We start from the raw sequence: 24,215 nt of genomic DNA, 5'->3' as shown, positions 1-24,215 counted from the left end.
TTAGTTGGCATTTGATCGAGTTTATAGATTGACATTTCCATCTATAATGAATGGTGAAATTTCCCCACATTATCATACATAACACGCACCTACAACGAAATTTCTTTCCTACCAAAAACACTATTCATAAACTTATCGTCTCAATCACGACTAATCAATTTTTCTCACAAACTACATAAAAACAAAGTAGATAATATATCAAAACGACTTAAAGAAAGGAAAAATTTGAGCTTTGCCTTCTAGAACATTTAAAGAAAAACATCACCCTGATTTCCAGTTGAGCCACACCGGCCGTAGCCTGTTTGGTTGGTTGCTTCTTCGAACGAGAGACGGTCTCTGTGAGGTTTGGGGGGGGGGGGGCAGTTAATTTTGGCATTCAGGGTGCTTCCTCTACACATCTGGGGCATTTACATGTGAAACCGTAGTCGGCAAGTAGTAGCTGCCTTTCTTCGTAGGGAAGATCTTCATCGATGTATGATATAGTTATCTGGAGAGACAAGAAGCTGAAGCTCACTGCATCTGTCTTAAGCTCATAACCATGATTATGAAGAATGTGAAGAAGTTTACCTCTTCGTCCTTTGAAATAGGTCGAAGGGCAAGTATAGTAGCTTGACCGTCCCTATCCTGATCGAACAAAAGAACCCTCTGTAAGTATCTGGTTCAACGTCTCGCAGCCTTGGCGAGAATGAGCAAAAGAAAGATTGTTTGCAGCATTACACGGCACAGCAATTATGGTTCAAGATTCGAATAAGTACCTCTTCACGCTTGAATGCTTTGGCATTAGGGATGCAAGAATGATTCATACAACTCTGCAAAGGGAAAAATGCAGTACCTATGCAGATTTATAAACACAAGTCCGTCACAATATTCAAGTCTCTCTCTCTCTCACACACACACATACACACAATCGCCTTTTCATCTTTGATGGATTCATGAGTAACTTGTTGCTACCATTAGAAAGAGAGAAATACCTTCACACGAAACAGAGTAGTCCTCGCCAAGAGCATCGAGGAAAGATTTAGTCGTCTTCTCAGCTTCTTTCTGTAATGAACTTTTATTTAACAAACCAATATGAAAAATCCAGAGCTGTGATTACCACGAAGCACGAACACATCCAAACCTTTTGGGAGGGGGGAAGATCATCGATGTACAAAAAGTAATTCTCGACTGGGGATGCTACAACCAAATCACTGGAATGTAAGAGAACCCCAAGTTAGGTAACGCATTTGACTCATTAACTTCACAAAGAATAGCAACAGACTTACAGGTTATTCAGCTCAAACATGCCAATGATATGGCCATAGATGTCGAGGGAAAATACTTGGAAAGATTAAGGACTTCAAAGCTGGGAATTAAAGCAAGATTCGTACAAATATTCAGAAATAAATTGCAGCCAATTCAGCAATGGGTAGGATACGCGGTGCACATTCCCCGTCGTAGATGGCTTCCTTCAGCAGCTGCAACGACTAAACATTAAAAAAAAATTATTAACTTACATTAGCATTCACTGAGATATTCACTTAGACCATTTAGGAGCAGAAGCGGATTACCTCAAATGCTAAGTCCTTTATTTGCATTCTGAAGTCGGCTTCATCGCAGGAATCGACATCATCTGGCAGAGCAATGCAGTCCCACCACCTACAGACGGGAAAAACTTACTGGCTTGTCGTAACTATATGTCACAGTAAGGCCTCGATATCCAGATTCAAGATTCTGGTCGCCCGTTTTATATAGTACTTTTGTCTCAATTACCTTCTCTTAAATCCCATCGACACTGGCTTCCACGCCTCTAATAGCAAAGGGAATATGCAACTGTCGTGTGGATCTGACACAATGAGCTTTCCCGGCTGCTGTTCAACACGAGCAGCTTTCAACTTTCTGTATCTCAAAATGGTGGAGGATATTACCTGCACCAAGAACCAAAATATACAAAAAAAAATTACGAATATGTGATGAAGATATTATTAACAAAAAAAAAGAATCTGTAGTGACCTTTATCACAACCAAAATAGCATAATTCAGTAAATATTAGGCGAATTACCTTGGCAGCAGGGATGAAGATATCATTTGTGTCTGGAGAAAGCAGATGGTGAGAGCACGTTAACCAATCCGATAAAAAGAATAATATGTACGAAAATATGAATTTCACCAAAATGATTTCTAGGTTTACCATCAGCATGCTTCACGAACTCCAGAAGCCCTTCTCTATTAGGAGATGATGATCCAGCCCCAATGCAGAGTAGAGAATGGAACGAGTCCCAATCAGCTTGCGCACAAGATTTGCTACAAAAAGTGAATTGCATATCCAATGCTGACATGAGTATACAAATTAAGAAAATATGGATCATATATTGCACTGGTCTAACCAGATGGTTTTGTCGAGAGCCTTTAGACTAAGCTTGTGAACTACCTGCAATAATAAGCTTCTTTGCATCCTCCAATGCAAGAAACAACTGGAGGGAGAGGGAAGTTCTCTGAATACGGAAGCTGCAAGCGTCCCTCCATTAATGACTGGATAGTATCATGCGACAGACGAATTTTCTCAGACGAACTACTACACTCCATTCCACCAGATGAGCCATATCCTCCATCTGCAGATATCCCTAACTCTTCCAAATACAATTTCCTCCCGATTTGAAGCTCTATCGAGCCAATGAATCGAAAGCAGAAACTACACACCATACAATTGACCTTCCACGAGCAACAAGAAAAAGGACAACAACATTAAATCATGTCATCATAGAGATGATTATAAGGTAGTTAATCACATCATCCAATACCTTATTAGATGAATGTTGAGCACCAACAAGCATTCGATCCTTCAAAATTAGGTCATCTTCTCGAAAATCTACCTCGCTATAAACCCCTACAGTTATTTTCACCACATCATGTAAAACCTTCAATAAAGGTAACTACTTTAACCATTTTCCACACAATTCACATACATCAAAATCTTAGAAAAAGGTCTTCTCCTAGAAACTCAACACCAAAGAATCAAACACCAAAACTCCACATTGAAACATAGGTGTGTTTGTGTGTGTTCAATAAAATAATAGAATACCATAATAACACAATAAAAAGGAACTACCTTTTCCATGCTCTCCATCTAATTTGACTTTAAGCCCATTACATTCCCTTTCAGTCACAAGCTTCTCAAAATATTCCTGTGGGAAAGCGCTAAATTCATCCCCAATAATCAATAATTTAGTGAAAGATAGTGAATTTAAAGATTATTTTACTTGCCTCAACTTGTGGGAGAGGTGGAGAGCTGAGAAGAATCGAGATTCTGTCGGAAAATTGTGCATCGATTGGGCAGTTTGAAGCCTCCATTGAGAAATCTCACAGCTTTCCGCCTGCTAAGACTCGCTCTGTTTATATTGCGCCTCCATTCAAATCTATATGTAGTTCTCATTTATGTGCATTTTTCTTGATTAATTAATATAACTCGTTTATTCCATAAGTTTATATCGATTTCAAATATTTTAATTTTTAAAGTAGTACTAATAAATAATATACTAATAGACTAATTTTTAAGTTTATTGAATTTTAATACTATGTACTAGTACCTTTTTTATCTTCTTATAATTAATTAATAGGTACACATGGAAGCATTTAATGTGTTTCTAAATAATTAATTAAATTCTTATGTTAATAGTTAGTGTTACTTTGAATTCGAGTATTAGTCTTTTAATTTTGACTTTTTGAGAACTGAGACTCTATATGACAATAATATCGTGAATTTCATATTTTTACATAGTCGTGTCATTATCGTGTATGTAAATATGAATTGAATTGTGCACGATCTATCTTGTCATGTCGTTATCATATAATAAATATGGATTGAATCTTGTTCGTATCATATTAGTGTTTATATAGCAAAGCGTGTTTATGCCAAACAACTTATTCCGATCGTGCTTGAATTCAGCCATATTGTGACGACCCAACCCGTACAAATTGTTACCCCTTGCTCTAATCATACAACCTCTTAGGGTATGAACTTTTTGCAATCTCATTTTTCAATTGAAAAATAATCTTTCATAAGAGTATTTCATTTCTACTACGACAATAGAAACCCATACAACAACCTCTGAAATAATAAAATCCAAACAATACAAAATTGAAAAAAAAAAATCAATTCGGATACATTATTTATAAGTACATTGATGAAATGTAGTCTAGAACAGTACAATCCGATTCATCAGCAAACTACAGAAGCAAACTATGTTTACCTTACTAGTGCACATCACACTAAGCAAAGAACTGCTCCAACGACGGGGTCGTGAACACATTGGCAGCAGGTCGCTCGAGCCTCTCGGGAGATACATGTAGCTGGGACTTGATGAATCTCTGGAGAATGATCAAGGGAGTCAATTTCAAGGTAGAAGCATGAACGGAACGAAGATATCGATGGGAGTGATAATACAATTAAGATACTGATAAAAGAGAAGGCGGGTGCACGTACAGCTAATTGGGTAGTGATTTCAGGATTTGAGTCTATATGCCAATCTGGTTCGAGTTGTCTCACAAACGACGTCCGTCCAATCTCAGTGCTACAGAAGAGAACCTGAAGGTTCTCATGCATTAGATAATGAAATGAAATAGACAATTCAAAGTCGTAACCAGCCACATGAATGCGTAGTAGTATTCTCATAAAGATCGATTTTTTAAAGAAGTAAGCGTTACCTTATCTTTGACTAAGCCACTTGATGTAAAAACCCCGGCATTTTCCAAAGCTAGAAGAACGTTCTTCTGCATAAATTGACTCAGTGTATCAGTGATCTTGAACAAAGAGTGACAATTATATAGCACAGCAAATTCAATGAACTGAAACATTTGGTGCTTTACTTCGCTTTGATCATCGAGCACTCTTTCCATGAGATAAAGATCACAAAATTTCGTGATCTCAAGCAGCACCTCCAGAACTGATGACCGGACAGTTGCTTGCTTCTGGCAGAAATCCAGCAAACCACAAGAATGAGCAAATTCTCAATGATGATTTTATGGATGATCATTAAATTAAAAAATTGCACCGACCTGAAGCTCTTCTGGACTGTTTTCTTCGAGGATTACACCAAGCAAGCGACATGTTATCTGAACAGTTAAGTTACGAAGGAAGAGTTTAGTCGTGACAGACAATGTCATGATTCAGTTAACACAAGATGAATTCTGACTCTTTATATAATTGCAAAATGTGAAACTAAGCAACCAGTTACAGCCTCCCACCTTTGCAGCATATAGAATCTTAAATTAAGCTCTGGCCATTCCTAACTTATCGAGCTCTATTAACTCTGGAATGTATTGTACCCAAAATAGACGTAGAAACACCTCTTCACTCCAAAAGAAATCAAAATATATATATCTATAAACAGAATCCCAAATACGAATAATGGGAACTAATACGAGAAGCATATTCGAATTTCAACTGACCCATCTGACATCCTCAAATCTAGAACTATAAAAACGCAAACTCCACAACTGGAAAAGGCATATTTTTCAAACTATGTGACTTAATTTGACAAATTATCTAAGGAAAACCCATGACCATATACACGCTAATTGATCAATTGATAAAACAATGCAAGCCCACGTAAACAAATGTGCTATAACTTATACACAAACTACTAATATCAGTTAACAGATTTGTAGTCATATGTTCCTGTTACTAAGAGAAGGGGCAGAGAATACAAAAGTGGCTTGTATATGAAATAAGACCACAAAGTGTTTCTTACATTACCTTCCTTCCTTCACTCAGCCTTTGCCTCACTATTTGGCTGAGAGTTGGCTGCATTTCCACAACAACGAAAAACCAAATCAAGATTGGAGAACATTATATAATACTAAAGAAAATCAGAGCGAACATCTATAAAACTACCTTCACCGGCTGAAATAACTCATCAATAACATTTTGGGTAGTGGGATCTTCTGGAGGAGTGAAAACCTCAGACGTGCCTGCATTTTCACTTGCACGACTATTAACATCAGAGCTACTAGCTGAGGATGCCTGTCTTTTAGGTTGCCTTCGTTGTGGCCCTCTAGGTGCTCTAAATAGTCTCCAAGTAAAAATTATTGCTAATGCCAGCCCTGCTACAGCCCCAAAAGATCGTGAATCCTGCAGTCAATTCAACAAAATCGATAATCCTTTCCATTTATAGCAAATTAATCGCTGAAAACACAAATATTGTAAATAAACAACAATATGAGTGGAGGCAAGGGCTATATTCTCAAAAACAATGTTCATTTCCTTTTTTTATTTAGCGAAAACAGTAGATTTCTTACAGAAACGAAATTGAACAGTTATCCTATGTCTTCTACATCATACAATCAATCAATCTCTATGCTTTCCATGGGAAAAAGAAATGATTAACAGAAAAGCTCGAGTCTTATACAACAAGCCAGGCCACTCTTCGCGTTCTTGACTTCTTTAAAATTGTTCAATTGTTGATTCAATACTGCCGGAAGTGACATGGTCTGCGGGAGGGAGAGAGGTCCATGAATGACTAGACTGACTGGCCGGTGAAAGGTAGAGCACCTGACCGACTATATTCCAACAAACATAGTTCAAACTAAAATCATTTTCCATACCATGCCACATTACTATATCTGCAACATCCATTATTCGACCTGCAACATGTAATACTAGTTTATACTACTAACAAATTTTCTTCAAGTATTCTCTCTTTTGGGGGCTGTTTATAACAAATTTTCTTTAAGCCTATCCACATCATGTGAACAACACACAATCAACTTTTTTTTTTATAAACTAATCAATAATGAAGAGATTGAGTTAGAAATTTCGAGGACAAATTTCAACTGATAAAATCTCACAACTCTAATTAAATTTTTCACAATTTCATACAATCACACCACAACATTTCAACTCAAGAAATCAATTTCACACCCTACACCCACAAAACCAGAAAATAAAATAAAACTGTATACGTAAAATTGGAAGAAAAAAAACTTGAAGAATATATACACTTTAAAGCCCAATTTTCAACAACTAATAAAAATTTCTAATTGTTCCTCATAGACAAGAGCAGCTAAAGAGTGTAGAAATGCATGAAATTCAAGAAAAATAATAGAAAAATTCAAAACGAACCAGGCGTCGGAGTAAATTCGAAATCTTGACAGTGAAAAAAGCCCCAACTCGCTTGACCAACTGCAGAAAATCTTCCTTTGAATTTTCAGCCATCGAATTTGCAGAAACAATGGATGAATTAAATTGATGGCAATTTTATTTTATTTTTATTCGGAAAGTGAAATTGGGGGAGCTGAAGCTGAAGCTCTTCACAGTGGACTGGGAAAAATAAACAACGAATTTATACATAGATCGGCAAGGAAAGAGCAAGAAAGCGATAGGAAGAAGGGGCTTTTGAATTTTTCTGCTTTATGCAAAGATAGCATTCCACCATTTCAACTAAATTTTATTATCTCTTGACTAAATTGGTATTTTAATTATTTATTATTTTCAATTTTCATATACAGTAAATTTTATTTGAAAAAGAAATAAAATTGATAGGTTTATTCCGCAAATTTCGGGCACCAAAAACAGAGACTGTTTGAAAAACCGCCGGAAAATGGCCGTGATTCCGTTCGCCGCCACGCGATCCGGCATCAGAGACTTCCTTCTCGCCGTCTCCTCCTTACTCTCCGTCAGTCTGCTCCTCTACCTCCACAACCTCGACCTCCCCTCCAACGCCGTCACTCACTCCGCCGCCGCCGCCGATCCCCCTCCGCCGCTCTCTCTCCACGGCATCCTCTTCTCCGTCGCCTCCTCCTCCGCCTCACTCCACCGCCGCGCTCCCTACATCCGCCTCTGGCACCGCCCGATCGCCCGCCTCAACACCACATTCCTCTTCCTCGACCGCCCCCCGCCCCAGCCGATCCCTCCCTCCCTCCCTCCAATCATCGTCCCTCCCGGCGCCGGAACCCTTGCCGCCGGCCATCGAATTGCGCGCATCGTTAAGGACGCCGTCGAATTGAACGTCCCCGGCGTTCATTGGTACGTCTTCGGCGACGACGATACCTTGTTTTTCACTGAGAATTTGGTGAGGATTTTGTCGAAATACGACCACAATCAGTGGTATTATATCGGCAGTAGCTCTGAGAGTTACGAGCAGAATGAGAAATTCAGCTTTGATATGGCGTATGGTGGTGGCGGATTCGCGGTCAGTGCGCCATTAGCTCGGGTTTTGGCTAGGGTTCTCGATTCATGCCTCGGTAGGTACCGCCATTTGTACGGAAGCGATGCTCGAATTTTCGCCTGCTTAGCTGAGCTAGGCGTTCCGTTAACCGTCGAGAAAGGATTCCATCAAGTAAGCTATTCGAATTTGATGATATATCAAAATCAAAATCACATTGGTTTAGCTAGGGTGTTATGTTGAAGTTATCCTGATTTTTATGATCAGAGATTTGAGGTTTTGGCATGGATTTATTTGTACGTTTTCATCTCGTTCAATGTGGATTTCTGCTAGCTGCTTTTTTTAATTAGTTGAATCATAGGCAAAACAACTAATTTTAACTATTAATCTCGGATCTCACCCTTTCCTAAATAGCCAATAGCTCTAAATCTGTTGGAAAGGAGTAATCTTTAATGTCGATGATTGTATATGGTATGATGTGATAGTGTTTTATGTTTTCCTTTTTGTGTAGGTCGATGTTCGAGGGGATTTATTCGGATTTCTCTCTGCGCATCCAATATCACTTGTTGCATCACTGCATCACATAGATGCTATTGAACCAATCTTTCCTGGTAGGGACCGGATTAATGCTTTGGAACATCTTTCCAAAGCTTCACGCGTTGATCCTGCTAGGATTTTCCAGCAGAGTGTTTGCTACGACGAAACTAGTTCAGTTACGGTTTCAATCTCATGGGGCTATGCTGTTCAAGTATATGAAGGGAACAAACTTCTTCCTGAAGTGCTCTCACTTCAGAGAACTTTTAGCCCATGGAAGAGAGGAAAGAATGTATCTTCAAGCCGTTATATGTTCAACACGAGAGATTACCCTAGTGATCCATGCAAAAGACCCGTTGCCTTCTTTTTGAATACCGTTACTGCTGATACAACTGGTATCTGGACCGAATACACTAGACACAATACTGGAAGTTGTGTTAAATTTAAAGCATTAGAGAGATTGAAAGCAGTTAGTGTTTATTCTCAGAAAATAGGTTTTAATACTGAACAGGTAATCCTTGTCTTTTGATCAATAACTAATTATTTGGGTCGTTTGTAATGTTTTTGGTTGTTTCTCTAATCTTTCTTTCTGTCTTTTGTGTTAGATGGAAGTACCGCGTCGTCATTGCTGCGATATTTCATTGTTTTCTGATGAAACAATGACTGTCCAAATAAGGAAATGTGGAGTTCATGAATTGATTGCCATGCAGGGATAACTAATCTTGCATTGTGAGTGCATCACTCGACAGTATTGGTTGATACAACTTCAGTAGAGCGAATTAGTTCTTTATATGTTAGTTAAAACTAATTGTCTTCTTTTGTTGACTTAGACCTTTGAGTATCTCATGGCGGTCAACCCAGATCAGGCGGGAGTTGTTCACATTCTTGAGTGAAGGTACCTTAAATCTGGAGACAAAATAAATCACAGGATAAATCGTTGATCAAACTTGTGGCAAGCAATATGTACATTCTGTTAGTTTTTGGTATCATGTTCATTTCGTCTTTCCTTTTGGATTATGCACGAGAAGACAGGAAGAAATACTTGTCTGCTGGAGCTTAACGTAAAATAGAGCTTCTCGTCTTTCTAATGGCCAAGTCAAATATCCGAGAACCTGAAGATTGATGGTGCACATCATGGAATGCTTAGCATGATATTCTTAGAACTCTCACCTAATATTTTGTTCTATAGCATTTTTTTTAATTTGTAAACTAGATATGCCTAGTCTTGTGTTACTCTTTCGTGTACCTATACTATCCATACCTGTTCTTACCAGCGAGTTGATGTTATTTCTATCATCATTGGTCTTATAATGAATAAATTTCTCACCGGAAAATGGAAATTTATTTAGTTTAATTTTGGAGTTTACTTTGAGTAGAATGCAATCTACCTTAAGCTGGCAAAGCCAAATCCTACCTTTTTTTTTGCATGAGACGTTTTGTATCCTTTAATTCTTCAGTAGATGTGAGTCAATTATCAGATCCTAGGATGAAGGAGTTGACTTTTTTGGTTCTTTGCTTATGTGAGACATCATCATCTTATTATAAATCACAGGTGGTAGTAAATTTGAACATGATTTTGTTGCTGAGGGAAGATAACTCTTTGTGATATTTAATTTTGTATATCCTTTTTTCTTTCTATGTGTGGATGTACCTAACTTTTGAGGAAAAATCTGTCCTGATCTAAGCTGTTTACTTCCACCCAGGTTATCTGGTCAACAAGTAAGGCTTCTAAAGTTCAAAAGCTGCTCAATATTATGACTGTTCTATTCTACACCAGTTCAATTCTTCCGTTGCCCGTTTCTTGCAGAGGAAAAATCAAAGATGCAGATTGCTAAAGTACTGTCCAAATCTGAAGCATCACGTCGCCTCCTAAGCTTGATGATCATTTCATTCCTTCTATGCACGACGTATCTTCTTGCATCATTCTTGATCCTCCCAAGGACGAAGGTAATACATTTTTCCGGTTCCTTACAAGGCTGGTCATCACCAACCACCCTTCAACACGTCGTCTTTGGTATTGCCTCGAGTGAGAAGTCCTGGCCGAGCAGGAAGGAGTATGTTAGAATCTGGTGGATGCCCGAGGAGATGAGGGGTTGTGTTTTCCTGGAACGCATGCCCCCAAACGGAACTCTTGACCAGGCTGATAACGGTTCTCTTCCTCCTATATGTGTATCGGAGGACACATCAAGGTTCCGTTACACATACAGGAATGGCGGCCTCCCGTCAGCCATACGCGTGGCACGTGTGGTGTCGGAGACTGTTGCCCTCAACCACCCCGATGTGAGGTGGTTTGTGTTTGGGGACGATGACACGCTCTTCTTCCCTGAGAATCTTGTCAAAACCCTTTCCAAGTATGATGATGGCCTGTGGTATTACATTGGAACAAACTCTGAGAGTTTTGCTCAGAACAAGCAATTTTCGTATGAAATGGCCTTTGGAGGAGCTGGTTTTGCTATCAGCTATCCTCTGGCCAAAGTTTTGGCTTCTGTGCTCGACTCGTGTTTGGCTCGATACCCTCATCTTTTTGGAAGTGACGGCAGGATTCAAGCCTGCCTTGCTGAGCTTGGCATCAGTCTCACTCATGAGCCAGGATTCCATCAGGTACATTTATAGTGATAAATTTGATTACCACTACATATGATTGAATATTTGAAGGATTACACGACGAAACAAGCTCAAAATATGTGATGCGATTAGCACCGGGTCTATCTTCTTGTTATTTTCCTTGCTGCTTATTTTTAACAGTATTAAATTGAACAACAGATGGATATCCGTGGGAGTATGCTCGGATTCTTGACCTCTCACCCGCTCAGGCCTATTGTTTCTCTCCATCACTGGGACGCCACGGATTCGATTTTCCCCAAAATGGAACCAAAAGATGCTATGCAACACTTGTTTCAAGCCGTGAACATCGATTCCCAGAGGGTCATGCAGCAGACAGTGTGCTACGATCGTTGGTTTTCTTGGACAATCTCTGTTTCTTGGGGCTATGCAGTCCAAATCTTTCCGCACCACCTCTCCTTACCGGAGGCACTGCGCACTCTAGAAACCTACCAGCCGTGGAAAAAAAATGGCGGCATTCATGAGTTGTATGATGTAGACACATTATCCCTCCACCCTGATCCCTGCCGTAGGCCTACTGTGTTTTTCTTGGACAGTGTGTCCTCTGCAACGGATGGGATAAGGAGCGTTTACAGAAATATGACCTCCGAGAACTGCACGTTCAGCGACCCGTTATCTCCAAGGAAGCTTGAACAGATCATAGTTATGTCACACAAGCTTGATCTTGATCAGAAACAGGTGCCTCAGTTTCCCTTTTCATGGCCTTATCTTTGATTACTAGTGTGTTAATGTATGCTTTCGTTGTTCGAACCATAACTTTCATGTACTCGTACTGCAGCTTCTGGCGCCGCGAAGACAATGCTGTGATGTGCTGCCTTCTGCTGCTGGGAATGTGATGGAGATTGCTGTTAGAGAATGTGGCCATGAAGAGTTGATACATATGCATTGATTTTGGTACATTATAGTAATTTATTTAATTATCCACCATGTTAGGGGAAACTTGTGAACTAATCAAGGATAACTGTCAGATCTCTCCTGCATTTTCTTCAATCAAACTCTTCTTATTTCTTGGATTCTTTACACTATCAGAATCTAGTTTTTTTTTTTACTTAAAAGTTGACCAAAGTGGCATGTTGAGTGAGTATACATGACACACAAAGAAATACGAACATGAGAAGGAAAGCCCAATAAATTTTCCTAATGTTTAAAGCCCAATTATTTCAACACTCTTCTGAATATATGGGCCTTTAGAGCCCAATAGTCTATGTAAGCTTTAAATGTAGCTTCTACATTCATATTGAATTCATTAATTGATTAATTAAATAATAATTTTCTAATTTTCTCACGTTTAATAATTAAAAAAATCAATGTGAGTGAGTATTAACTATTTTGATTATAATTTGCTATAGTACATACCTAACTATGTGAGTGTATGTATATATATTTTTAATATATTATTTCTTATATAAAATAGTTTCATTTTCGCGCAGATTAATTTGAAAAATAGTAAAATTACCATGATATAAACCATGTGTGTATATTCATTTAACATGACATATTATTAATGTCCTTAGGTAGAGATATGGAGTATAAAGGAATTAAAAATGTAAAATATGACACCCATTCCACGAAGATAGACCTAATATTTTAGATGAAAAATATAACACAAAGAATCATTTTGCTGAACGTTAGGGGTACGGAAATTCAAGATAATGTAAATTACTTTAATAAAAAAAATACTAAACTAAAATGTAGAAAAGTGCTAATGAAATTATTAGCTAGGTCAACCTGCAGTAGGTGGGCATATCATACAAAGATATAATAAAATGTCAGTAAACGCAATTAACGCCAAGCGTGGATTAATATTATTTGTATTACTAGTATTAAATTTGAATTGGGTGGTATGTACCTTCTAGATTTTTATAAATATCAATGTGTGATTGGTACTCCATATATATTGTTAAAGGTGGTGGCCATCCATGATTTTGCATGTTATGCCAAACCAAATTATTCTTCAATAACGTTTACCAAATCAAACTTCATTCCATAAACTAATTCTATAGTACTTATTATATACAACTAACTTCACAAAATTGCAAACTCAAAAAACCAAATTGAATAAATATCCATCTCTTCTCTTATGCATACACATACATTTGCACACAGATAACACCTTTGAAACAAAAGCACAATGAAAATGATGAAGACAATTTTGAGTTTGGTTGTGATGGCGGCGGTGTTGATGGGAATGGCGGCGGCCGTAAATTACACGGTCGGAAGTCCAGACGGTGGGTGGGATCAATCCACCGATCTTCAAACATGGCCTACTTCCTTAACATTTGTCGAAGGAGATCATTTGAGTTAGTTTCATCTCTCTCCATTTTTTGCTATGAGTATACTTTTATTCCCTCCGTCTCTGAAAGTTTGTCCCATTTTTCCATTTCTGTATGTCTCACAAAATTTGTCTCATTTCACTTTTTACCATTTTTTATAGTAGACCTTATATTCCACTAACTCATTCCTACTCAAATTTTATTATAAAATTAATATATAAAAGTATGACTCATATTCCACTAACTTTTTCAACTCAATTTTCATTACATTTCTTAAAACCTGTGTCGAATCAAAGTGGAACAATATTTGGGGGACGGAAAGAGTACTATTAATCTGATTGATAGTACTACTTTAGTACTAGATCGAAATACGTAAATATTGGAGTGTGAAATTAATTTCAAATTTGATAAATAGGTTGTATTATTAGGAGAGAATCTTATTGCTAATTTGAAGAACACGACATTTTTCGTGTATATATATAATATCTCTATATAATTCGAATAATCGAACCGAGCCAAACTAAAACATTGAATTCGATTGGTTTGAATTTTTGAATAGACCGATTTTTTTTCAAAATTGAATTTTTGTATGATTCAGATTGGTTTTTCTAAAAAAATCCAAAAATAGGAATTATGTTTATTTAAATATTATATAAAATAAAATAATTTATTTACAAATTTCTAACATGATTATATTTTTTCATATATACAGTTTTCGGATACACCACCAACCACGACGTGACTGAAGTTTCCAGCTCAGATTATGAATCATGCACCGCAACCAACCCTCTTCAGCCGCCTTTCACCGGCGGCGCCGCCGTTGTACCCCTCACTTCCGCCGGCACCAGGTACTTCATCTGCGGCACCGGCGGCCACTGCATCAGCGGCATGAAGCTCGCCATCACCACCATCGCCGCCTCCTCCCCACCGCCGGCCTCCTCCCCGCCGCCGCCATCCACCACCACCTCGCCGCCGCCATCCAAAACTACGACTCCCTCGCCGGCGCCGCCGCCATCGAAAAGTACTACAGCTCCATCTCCCCCGCCGAAGCACTCCAAGGTGGTGATGCCTCCTCCTCCTCGGCCGTCAGCGTCGGCACCGAGTGGCTCCGCGTTGCCGCCTCCGACGCCTGCTCCGTCGGCGGCGGCGAAGGTGGGTTTGATCGGCGGTTTAATTGTGTTGGTTTTGTTGGTTCATATAGTTTGAAATTGAATTTGGTGATCACATTGTTTATGCTTAAGTTTTTTTATTTATTTTACTCGGATTTTGTCTCGTGTAACGATTTTATTTGATCTTATACTCTATAGTCTATATCAATTTGATGAATTCAATTTTCATTGTCACATTTGATTCTATACGTTTTTTTCTACTCTTTTCTTCTTCTTTTTTGTATTTTTAATGTTTTGGAAGGCATTATAAATTAGCTTATTGTATAAAGTAAAGGCTAAAACTGGTCCTGAACATATGTCCATTTTACGATTTTGATCCTATATTTTATCTTTTGAAATTTTGCATCCTGAACATTTCAACTCGGATCACAATTGGTCCTACACTAACAGTTCCGTCAATTTTTAAACGGTTTTAACCCGATTTTGACGGTTTTAACAGTCTCATTCGGGTTAAAACCATTTAAAAATCGGTCAAAATCGGGTTAAAACCGTTTAAAAATTGACGGAAATGTTAGTTTAGGACCAATTGTGATCCGAGTTGAAATGTTCATGATGCAAAAATACAAAAGATCAAGTATAAGACCAAAATCGTAAAATGAGCATATGTTCAGTACCAGTTTTGGTCTTTACTCTATTGTATATACCACTAATAAATCTTGATTCTAAGAGTATGACTTTGTAGCCTTTTTTAATGGAAATATGTTACTACCTCCAATCTTTGAAAAATAGAAACTTTTAAAATGGCACGAGCTTTAATACATAATTGGTAAAATAAAATAAAAGAAGTATTAAAAATGAGTAAAAAGTAATGGAAATAGAATTAATGGATTATGGATCCACTTCCTAAAATAGAAAGTTAATATTTTTAAGAGACGATCCAAAATGAAAATAGTTTCTATTTTTAAAAGGACGCTTTTGGCTTGGGCTTGCCGTCCGATGTAATTAATGTCGCATAAATAAACTACTCCTAACAACTAAACAAGCTTCTACATTGGAGCAGTGTAACATAAATTTGTAAAATCTGAGATATAACTCATAATTTCTCTAACATAAGTACTTCCCAAATAAAAAACCAAAAACCAAAATCCAAAAAAAAAATTCATTAAGAAAAAGTAAAAATTAGATAAATAAATTAGACAAAGATACAAACTACGAATCATTTCCCGGACATAGCGACGGCGGAGGAGCCGCCGACCTAAGCGGCGGCGGCGGCGGCGGCGGGCTACCTGCGTGGTCGAAGCTACGTGAGAAGACGAGGGCGGCGGTGGTGATGATGATGAATGAGGAGTGGCATGATTATCCGGCGGCGGCGTAGTGAAATGTGTGGGGTAAATGAAGGAGGGATTGGAAGCCAGCGGCGCGTCGTCGGAGTTCTGGCGGCGTGCGAGGAAGGCGAAGCCAAAAACAAGGGCGGCGGCGAGGAGAAGTGTGAGTAGGAAAATGAAGATCTTTGTTGCTTTTCCGATGTAACAACACATTTCTTTTCTATACTACAGATTCTTTCAATTCTCTGTGTATTTAAGCATTGGGTTAAATTATGCATGTAATAAATGAATCGATTTGATTAAATTAATTGTTATGATCAATTACTACTTGATTATATTAGTACGGTTTTATTCATGGGTAAAAGAGACCATGCCATGTGCACGTGACCGCAATTAAGAGGGAAAATTTTATGATTTAAAAAAAAAATTCATTAGAGAAATAATACGCTACATATCCTTACATCGTACCCAATGAGAGTCGCGCGCCACAAATCTCGACCGCGCTACACCCCGAGTCCTTGCACACGCCTCTCGACCTCATGAGCTCCCTCACTCTCTCCACCCCGCCCCAGAGGCCAACGGACGCGTATAGATTCGACATCAGCACGTGGTGGCCCGCGTCAAACGCGCCCAAGCTCAAGAGTCTCTGATACGGCTATTATTATTATAATTATTTAGTTAGTTAATTATGGATTTTCATATCTTTTTCATATCTTTTGTCTTGCTCATTAAGTTAGTATCCACTATTATAGATAGTGGACATTGTTCTTTAGTTCTATAATTCAAGAAATATCAATTATCCTTCTATTTTATTTTCTCTTACTCCCTTTCCTTTTGTTGGGGTACAAACCCATCCCACATCGGATGAGGGTGGGAAGTTGGAATGTGTATATAATTCCTGTCCAACCCCAATTAGTTTGAGGCCTTTTGGGAGTGACCCAAAAACAAATCCGTGCGGACTTGACCCAAAGCGGACAATATCAAACTAATGTTGCAGTCGACGATCCTAACAAGTGGTATCAGAGCCCAGGTGACTATGGGTTGTGCCTGGATGAGCCCCGGTTAGGGTCGGGCCCTGAAGGACTCGGGTTAGAGTCGGGCCCAGGATGACCCCAGGGGCCAGGGCTAGAACAACCCATGTTCGTGTCGACTGCGTTCCCGATGTGGTCTCGGTTTGAGGGGAGGTTTGTTGGGGTACAAACCCATCCCACATCGGATGAGGGTAGGAAGTTGGAATGTGTATATAATTCCTGTCCAACCCCAATTAGTTTGAGGCCTTTTGGGAGTGACCCAAAAACAAATCCGTGCGGGCTTGACCCAAAGCGGACAATATCAAACTAATGTTGCAGTCGACGATCCTAACACCTTTCAAACGTGCAAAACGCACAAAATCATAATTTTGACGCCGGATTGATCGACGGGCAAAAGCTCCCGGATTCGGTGGCTGAGGTATGCGCTGCGTGTAGAGTTCATACCCCGAATATACCGTAGGTCCATTGGTGTAGGACGGGTACTGCGGAGGCGTGTGCAGCTGTTGGGTTGCCGGATACCAGCAAGAATTAGGCTGCGAGAACTGTCGTCGTGGTTGCATCGCCCTACATGTGAGCTGCTGTTGCTGGTAGGTTTGGGGAGGTTGCAGCGGTTGATGGGTGATTGGAGGCGGCGGCTGGTAGGGCGCGTGAGGTGGCTGTGCGGCGGTGTACAGCCGGGGTTGGTCGGGTGGATCAGGTTCGGGCTGGAGCGGAGAGTGCGTTGCTGCTACCCTGCGCTTATGCTCAACCAATTGGGTTTCGAGCCGTGCGAGCCTAGCGAGAATATTCTCCCACGTTGCTGCTGTTGAATTCAATTGCAAGCCTTCAGATGCTTGCGATATCTCCCACCATGAACGAAGATTGACTTCGGCCATGAGTTCGAGAATGAAAGCACCGCTTGTTAAGGATGAAGTTCCTTAACTCGTAGATTTTGCGTCGAACGTCGCGGGAGCTTTTGCCCGTCGATCCGGCGTCAAGGTTTTGTGCGTTTTGCACGTTTGAAAGGAAAGAGAGTAAGAGAAAATAAAATAGAGATAATTGATATTTCTTGAATGATCAAAATAACTAACAATGTCCACTATTTATAATAGTGGATACTAACTTAATGAGCAAGACAAAAGATATGAAAAAGATATGAAAATCCATAATTAACTAACTAAATAATTATAATAATAATAGCCGTATCAGTCTCTCTGCCGCACGCTCACCTAGCCCGACACTCCGGTGCACCTCACACGCGCTCAACAGAGCGCCCCAAACAGAGGCACCCAGATCAACGGGCGTCGGAAGCGCCGATGCATCATCGGGAGAGATCGGGTACGGGTTTGGAGCACAGAGAGAACGGCCAACCAGCAGAGGACCACCACGACCGCCACCGACCGGAATCAGCCACCAAACCGGGGGAAAAATCGATAAAAGCAAGCTATGGTGTTCCCACTGCGGAAAAAACAAACACACGAGGGATACCTGCTTTCTCCGAGTGGGATTCCCGGATTGGTGGGATGAGAAACAGAAAGCACGGGCTCAAATCAAGCTCGCAGCGGTCGGAATTAACGAGACCGGACAGAGGCTAGGGAATCCCCAAAATCAACACCGAGACGGCTCAAATGGAGGAGGGACGAACCAGACTCCATCCTCAATCAATCCCCACCTGGAATACCCGGGTGATAACAACGGTGGCGGCGGAGGCGGTGGAGTCCGGGTCGGCAATTTTGTGGAGCGGACAGGAGGAGAATCGCGAAATTGGAGTAGCGGCGGAGGTACTGGGTTTGATCGAGGATCAAACCCATCAAACCTTAAGTCTCCTTTTTTATTGCAAAATAGTCCCTCCGAATTTTTCTTCCAAAAATTTGATCCCCCAAATATACATGTTATACGAAAAGCCCCCATCAGCTCCCAAATATCCGAAATTCACCCCTCAAATTTGGATAATTATAGAAAGGACACAATACACTCCAAAAATACGAAAATGCACCCTCATATTTCCATACATAACCGATTTGCACCTTTGATAAATATTTCCGCTGCTTTATCTGTGCAAAACATTAATAATGTCGATAGAAAGGGTTGGATTTTTTATTATGGTGCCACAGATACTATGACTCCAGAAAAATCTGATTTTAGTGATTTTAAAGAGGTGACTAAAACTTATATTAGGACGGCCAATGGGGAATTAATTACGGTAGCTGGGGCGGGAACCATAAAAATTTCCCCTACTCTTCAACTGTCGAATTGTTTGTTTGTTCCTAACTTGTCTCAGCGGCTAATGTCAGTAAGCCACGTAACACGGGACTTGAATTGTACACTCCTAATGCATCCAAATTTCTGCATCTTACAGGATATTCGGGCGAGGAGGATCGTTGGGCGTGGCACTGAGAATCAAGGACTCTACTACGTGGACGGGGTAGCTCAACATGGCAGTGCGATGCTGGCTCACGGGTCCACGAAAAAGGAGGCTTGGTTGTGGCACAGAAGACTAGGACATCCGTCCCATGGTTATTTTAAACTTTTGTTTCCAAATTTTTCTTTGCCTAGAGATTTTTCATGTGAAACCTGTGTTTTGGCTAAGAGCCACAGACAATCCTTTAAACCTTCAGATACTCGTATGAAATTTATGTTTGATTTAGTACATGCCGATGTGTGGGGGCCTGCACCAATTATTGGGGGAAACGGGTTTCGATATTTTGTGACATTCATTGATGATTGCACTAGAATGACCTGGATCTATTTTTTGAAAAATAAATCAGAAGTAGTTGAAAAATTCATCCTTTTTTTCCACATGATACAAACCCAGTTTCGTGTTACCATTAAAATCCTTCGTTCTGATAATGGGAGGGAATTTGTTAACAATACCATGTCAGACTTCTTCCAGAAACAAGGCCTTTTACACCAAACATCCTGCGCTTACACACCCGAACAAAACGGAGTTGCCGAGAGAAAAAACCGAACCATTCTGGAAATCACCCGCGCCCTTCTAATTGAATCCAATGTCCCAAAAACCCTTTGGCCAGAAGCCGTTGCAACTGCCGTATACCTAATAAACAGACTACCAACCAAAATCCTGCGATCCAAAACTCCCCTTGACATCCTTTCCCAGCAAGCCAAAATACCTGAAGCCCTTGGCATGTCACCGAAAGTCTTTGGGTGCACTGTCTACGTCCACATTCCCAAACATGAGAGAACCACATTCTCCCCGTGTGCGATCAAATGTGTCTTCGTGGGTTATGGGGTCAACCAAAAGGGATATAGATGCTTCGATCCAAATACTAGGAAAATCATCACCACCATAAACTGTGATTTTCTAGAAACCGAGTACTTTTACACCCACCACTTTAGCAGTCAGGGGGAGAAACCTAACAACCCTAGAAATAATCATGAGGACTGTCTAAGTTGGTTCGTGCCACCTCCAATCCCCTCGATTGAGGATCCACCAGAGACAGTTGTCACTGTCGCCGAGCAAGCCTCTCCAGAGTCTCCTCAACCACGTCCATCTGACCCGCCTCAACCGATACCCGAGGTATGTCCGGATCCAATCCTTGAAGTAAATACTACAGATGATGCTAACGATGCAGAGATTGAGGAGAACACTATAGATAGTGATACGGGGAGGTATGTGCTCCCCCCACGGAGCAATCGAGGTGTTCCTCCAAAGAGATATTCTCCTGAAAGGATCGGGAAGAAGAACCGATATGGAGTGGCGAATTTTGTTCAGGGAAATCTGACAAAGATGGCGCGAGCATTTGAAGCTGCATTATATGAAGAGCAAGAGATTCCACAGACGGCCGAAGAAGCTATGGGGTGCAAACACTGGAGAGAGGCTATGCTTACTGAGATGAAAGCCTTGATGAGAAATGACACTTGGGTGAAAGAAAAATTGCCGGAAGGAGTGAAGGCCGTAGGATGCAGATGGGTGTTCACCATAAAAAGACGGTCAGACGGGTCAATTGATCGATATAAGGCTCGACTAGTGGCAAAGGGATATACCCAAACTTATGGAGTCGATTATGCTGAGACTTTCTCCCCAGTGGCCAAGATCAACACGGTACGAGTATTGTTCTCAGTTGCAGCAAACAGAGACTGGCCTCTCCATCAGTTCGATGTCACGAATGCATTTCTGCACGGGGAACTGGAAAAACCAGTGTTCATGGTTCCTCCTCCAGGATTCACTGACGAGTTTGGATCTGGAGAAGTATGCAAGCTGAAAAGAACGCTATATGGGCTAAAACAGTCTCCGAGAGCATGGTTCGGCAGATTCACTGAAGTGATGAAGAAATATGGGTACAGACAGAGTAATTCAGATCATACCTTGTTCCTCAAGAAAAAGGGTGAAAAGATTAAGTGCCTTATCATCTATGTTGACGATATGATTATAACATGGGACGATGAAGAAGAGATAGGTGAATTGAGAAAGAACTTGTTCACAGAGTTTGAGATGAAGGACCTAGGCCCTCTCAAGTACTTCTTGGGCATTGAAGTCTTAAGATCAAACAGAGGAATCTTTATAAACCAGAAAAAGTATGTGCTTGATTTGCTTGCAGAAGTGAGAATGCTAGATTACAGACCTGCTGACACTCCAATGGTACAGAACCATGGACTGCAGATACGGGAAGGGGGAAAGCTTACCGACAGGGGGAGATATCAGAGATTGGTAGGAAAACTTATCTACCTTTCACACACTCGTCCAGATATAGCATATGCAGTAGGTGTCGTCAGCCAGTTTATGCACTCACCGCAGGAAGATCATTGGGAAGCAGTCATAAGAATCGTTCGATACTTGAAGGGAACAGCAGACCATAGGGTGTTGTTTGAGAACCACGGTCACTTAGAGGTACATGGATTCACTGATGCGGACTGGGCGGGGAACCCCAATGATAGAAAATCGACTGCCGGGTACTTTACTTTTGTAGGAGGGAACCTGGTCACTTGGAGAAGCAAGAAGCAGAAGGTGGTTGCGTTGTCAAGTGCAGAAGCAGAGTTCCGAGGCATAAAAAGTGGCCTCACTGAAATACTGTGGTTAAAGAGACTTATGACTGAACTTGATCTTTATCCATCACAACCTTGTAAATTGTTCTGCGATAACAAAGCTGCGATTAGCATCTCAGATAATCCTGTTCAGCATGATAGGACTAAACATGTGGAGGTGGATCGACATTTTATCAAGGAGAACATTGAGGCCAAGATTGTTGAACTACCGTTTCTCAGGTCTGAAGATCAGTTGGCAGACATATTGACTAAAGCTGTGAACACGAAGTCATTCCGAGAAGCATTGGACAAGTTAAGTGTTGGAAATCCCATCACTTGACTTGAGGGGGAGTGTTGGAAGATTACCAAGAATCATGCCAAAGATTACCGAAGATCATTCCTATGATTTGTATGATTTGTAAATTATTTATTAACTAAAATAGAATAGGATCCCTACAATTGAGACTTACCATAGAGATACATCCTATGCCTATAAAGGATGTGTCAACCGTGTATTCTGATCATCAAGAAAATAAAGAAAACCAAAACCCTTTTCTTCAGAAACAAGAATTTAAGGACGTTGCGGCCAAAGCAGGGCACCACCCTGAATGGGATCTCCCGGACGATGCGGGCACATATAATGACACGCCCGAGAAAACGGGTTTCTTTAGTGCGAAGGGGACTTATCTGTCCGAAAAAGGAAAGTTTTTCTTAACATGGTATTCGAACAAGTTGATCGAACACGGTGATCAAATCCTTGATGAAGCCAATAAGGTATTCCAAGGGTGCAATGTCAGACTTTCTATAAAGGTATGCTTTTTAACAGTTCAATCACATGTATATTCATGTTTTCATTCGATAAATGATATGAAACCATTCACACATTCAATGCGCTCCACATTTCCTAGGTCTCTGGAATCCACTGGTGGTACAACGACGATAGTCATGCATGCGAGTTGACATCAGGATACTACAATGTCAAAGGTAGGGACGGTTATCGTCCTGTTGCTAGGATGATATCCAGGCACTATGGTACATTGAACTTCACATGCCTCGAGATGATAAACTCGGAGCAGCCGGCAGATGCTAAATCCGCCCCCGAACAACTTGTGCAATAGGTCCAATCAAATACAAAGTTTCTAAACCTCGTGGTCCTAAATTTTTGGTCCTCGATTGATAGATTAAATTTATATTATGTAGGTATTGAGCGGCGGATGGGTTGAAAACGTCGACATAGCCGGAGAGAATGCTCTTTCGAGATACGATCGGAAAGGCTACAACCAAATCCTACTAAATGTTAGGCCAAATGGTGTCAATAAATATGGTCCACCAAAATATATGATGGTTGGAGTAACATATCTTCGATTTTCGGATGAACTGTTTGAGTCAAAAAAATTCAAAATATTCAAACAATTTGTCAAGAAAATGCACGCAGATATGGTAAGAATCTTGCCCTTTTTATTTCTACTGTTATTTTAAAAATAAAAAAAAGTTTTGAAGAACGCCAGTACTATGGGCCGAGAGCCCAATAGTATTGGGCTCTCGTTTACATAACATTGTAGTTATCTTTCTATTCCAACTTCATAACCAATTTTGCTTCTTGCATGGCTACATGCGGGAAATGACGGATGTGCCCAAATTGCGGAGATCAAAATCGAAGATTCCGATTGAGAAACTTCTAGAAGCTACGGAACCAATCAAGCCGATTTCATGGGACAATGTAACTGACATGAGCGTCGGAGGCCCTTTTGCTGATTTTTTGGACAATATACTTGACAATTTTTCTATACTAAAATACGTTCCATAAACTTGTTTGAACCCAAACTTGTAATTTCATTATTTTTTTGAAGCTTAATTATGAGTACATATAAATTGATTGTATCCTAAATTCCCATATACACTAATAAAACATAAATATTTATTCGTAGAGTATTAAAAAGTAACACTAAATATCAATGGAGACAATACATTGGAGCAAGTGGTTTTCGGTTTATTGATTCGATAAGATTGAGTAGTATGAATGTTGTTCGGTTAATTAGATATAACTAGATACTTAATCTCGGGCAATGTCACAAAGAATTAGTCTTTGTTCATGAGTCTTGACCTTTATTCCAAAAAATAATTAATTTCAAATCAATTCAATCTCAAATAATCTTGAGGAATCAAGATGTCCAAAAGTAGTAATATCAAACTAAAAATTTATGACAAACATAGAAAT

At 40.0% G+C, this 24,215-nt stretch overlaps 5 protein-coding genes and 1 pseudogene across 7 annotated transcripts; 4 read left to right on the top strand and 2 right to left on the bottom strand.

Annotated features, from left to right (window-relative positions):
• Positions 1-10: 10 nt before the first annotated feature.
• On the bottom strand, positions 11-3,377 carry LOC121741350 (histone-lysine N-methyltransferase ATXR2-like). 2 transcript variants are annotated; one of them, XM_042134075.1, is made up of 15 exons: positions 3,244-3,377; positions 3,089-3,177; positions 2,781-2,866; positions 2,411-2,691; positions 2,171-2,283; positions 2,042-2,073; positions 1,753-1,907; positions 1,551-1,638; positions 1,418-1,466; positions 1,266-1,320; positions 1,121-1,190; positions 972-1,041; positions 756-832; positions 568-624; positions 11-487 (listed from the first exon to the last, which is right to left on the bottom strand). In XM_042134075.1, the coding sequence occupies exons 1-15, from the start codon at positions 3,303-3,305 to the stop codon at positions 377-379; spliced, it is 1,395 nt and encodes a 464-aa protein (XP_041990009.1). In that variant the 5' UTR covers positions 3,306-3,377; the 3' UTR covers positions 11-376. The 2 variants fall into 2 exon arrangements, with proteins under 2 accessions (XP_041990009.1, XP_041990008.1); XM_042134074.1 differs by having other exon boundaries at positions 3,089-3,164.
• A 764-nt stretch (positions 3,378-4,141) lies between these two features.
• On the bottom strand, positions 4,142-7,377 carry LOC121741457 (peroxisome biogenesis protein 22-like). The gene is made up of 8 exons (XM_042134217.1): positions 7,100-7,377; positions 5,873-6,109; positions 5,735-5,782; positions 5,035-5,091; positions 4,846-4,947; positions 4,684-4,749; positions 4,463-4,564; positions 4,142-4,347 (listed from the first exon to the last, which is right to left on the bottom strand). Exons 1-8 carry the CDS (start codon positions 7,190-7,192, stop codon positions 4,249-4,251), a joined length of 804 nt encoding a protein of 267 aa, XP_041990151.1. The 5' UTR covers positions 7,193-7,377; the 3' UTR covers positions 4,142-4,248.
• Positions 7,378-7,458: 81 nt separating this feature from the next.
• Positions 7,459-10,009, top strand: LOC121741456. Its single transcript, XM_042134216.1, has 4 exons — positions 7,459-8,315; positions 8,653-9,186; positions 9,281-9,404; positions 9,506-10,009. The coding sequence occupies exons 1-3, from the start codon at positions 7,578-7,580 to the stop codon at positions 9,389-9,391; spliced, it is 1,383 nt and encodes a 460-aa protein (XP_041990150.1). The 5' UTR covers positions 7,459-7,577; the 3' UTR covers positions 9,392-9,404; positions 9,506-10,009.
• On the top strand, positions 9,506-12,313 carry LOC121741454. Of its 2 annotated transcripts, none has more exons than XM_042134215.1 (4): positions 9,506-9,570; positions 10,379-11,276; positions 11,439-11,975; positions 12,076-12,313. In XM_042134215.1, exons 2-4 carry the CDS (start codon positions 10,497-10,499, stop codon positions 12,184-12,186), a joined length of 1,428 nt encoding a protein of 475 aa, XP_041990149.1. In that variant the 5' UTR covers positions 9,506-9,570; positions 10,379-10,496; the 3' UTR covers positions 12,187-12,313. The 2 variants fall into 2 exon arrangements, with proteins under 2 accessions (XP_041990149.1, XP_041990148.1); XM_042134214.1 differs by lacking the exon at positions 9,506-9,570 and having other exon boundaries at positions 10,147-10,394; positions 10,483-11,276.
• Positions 12,314-13,428: 1,115 nt separating this feature from the next.
• On the top strand, positions 13,429-14,776 carry LOC121810836 (early nodulin-55-1-like). The gene is made up of 2 exons (XM_042211557.1): positions 13,429-13,525; positions 14,283-14,776. Exons 1-2 carry the CDS (start codon positions 13,429-13,431, stop codon positions 14,774-14,776), a joined length of 591 nt encoding a protein of 196 aa, XP_042067491.1.
• Positions 14,777-22,483: 7,707 nt separating this feature from the next.
• On the top strand, positions 22,484-23,877 carry LOC121810835 (annotated as a pseudogene).
• Positions 23,878-24,215: the final 338 nt, after the last annotated feature.

The sequence above is a fragment of the Salvia splendens genome, chromosome 7 (genome assembly GCF_004379255.2).
Source record: "Salvia splendens isolate huo1 chromosome 7, SspV2, whole genome shotgun sequence".
Classification (NCBI taxonomy): Eukaryota; Viridiplantae; Streptophyta; class Magnoliopsida; order Lamiales; family Lamiaceae; genus Salvia; species Salvia splendens.
The sequence above is the reverse complement of the archived record's forward strand: the minus strand, read 5'-3'. Positions and strand labels throughout refer to the sequence as shown.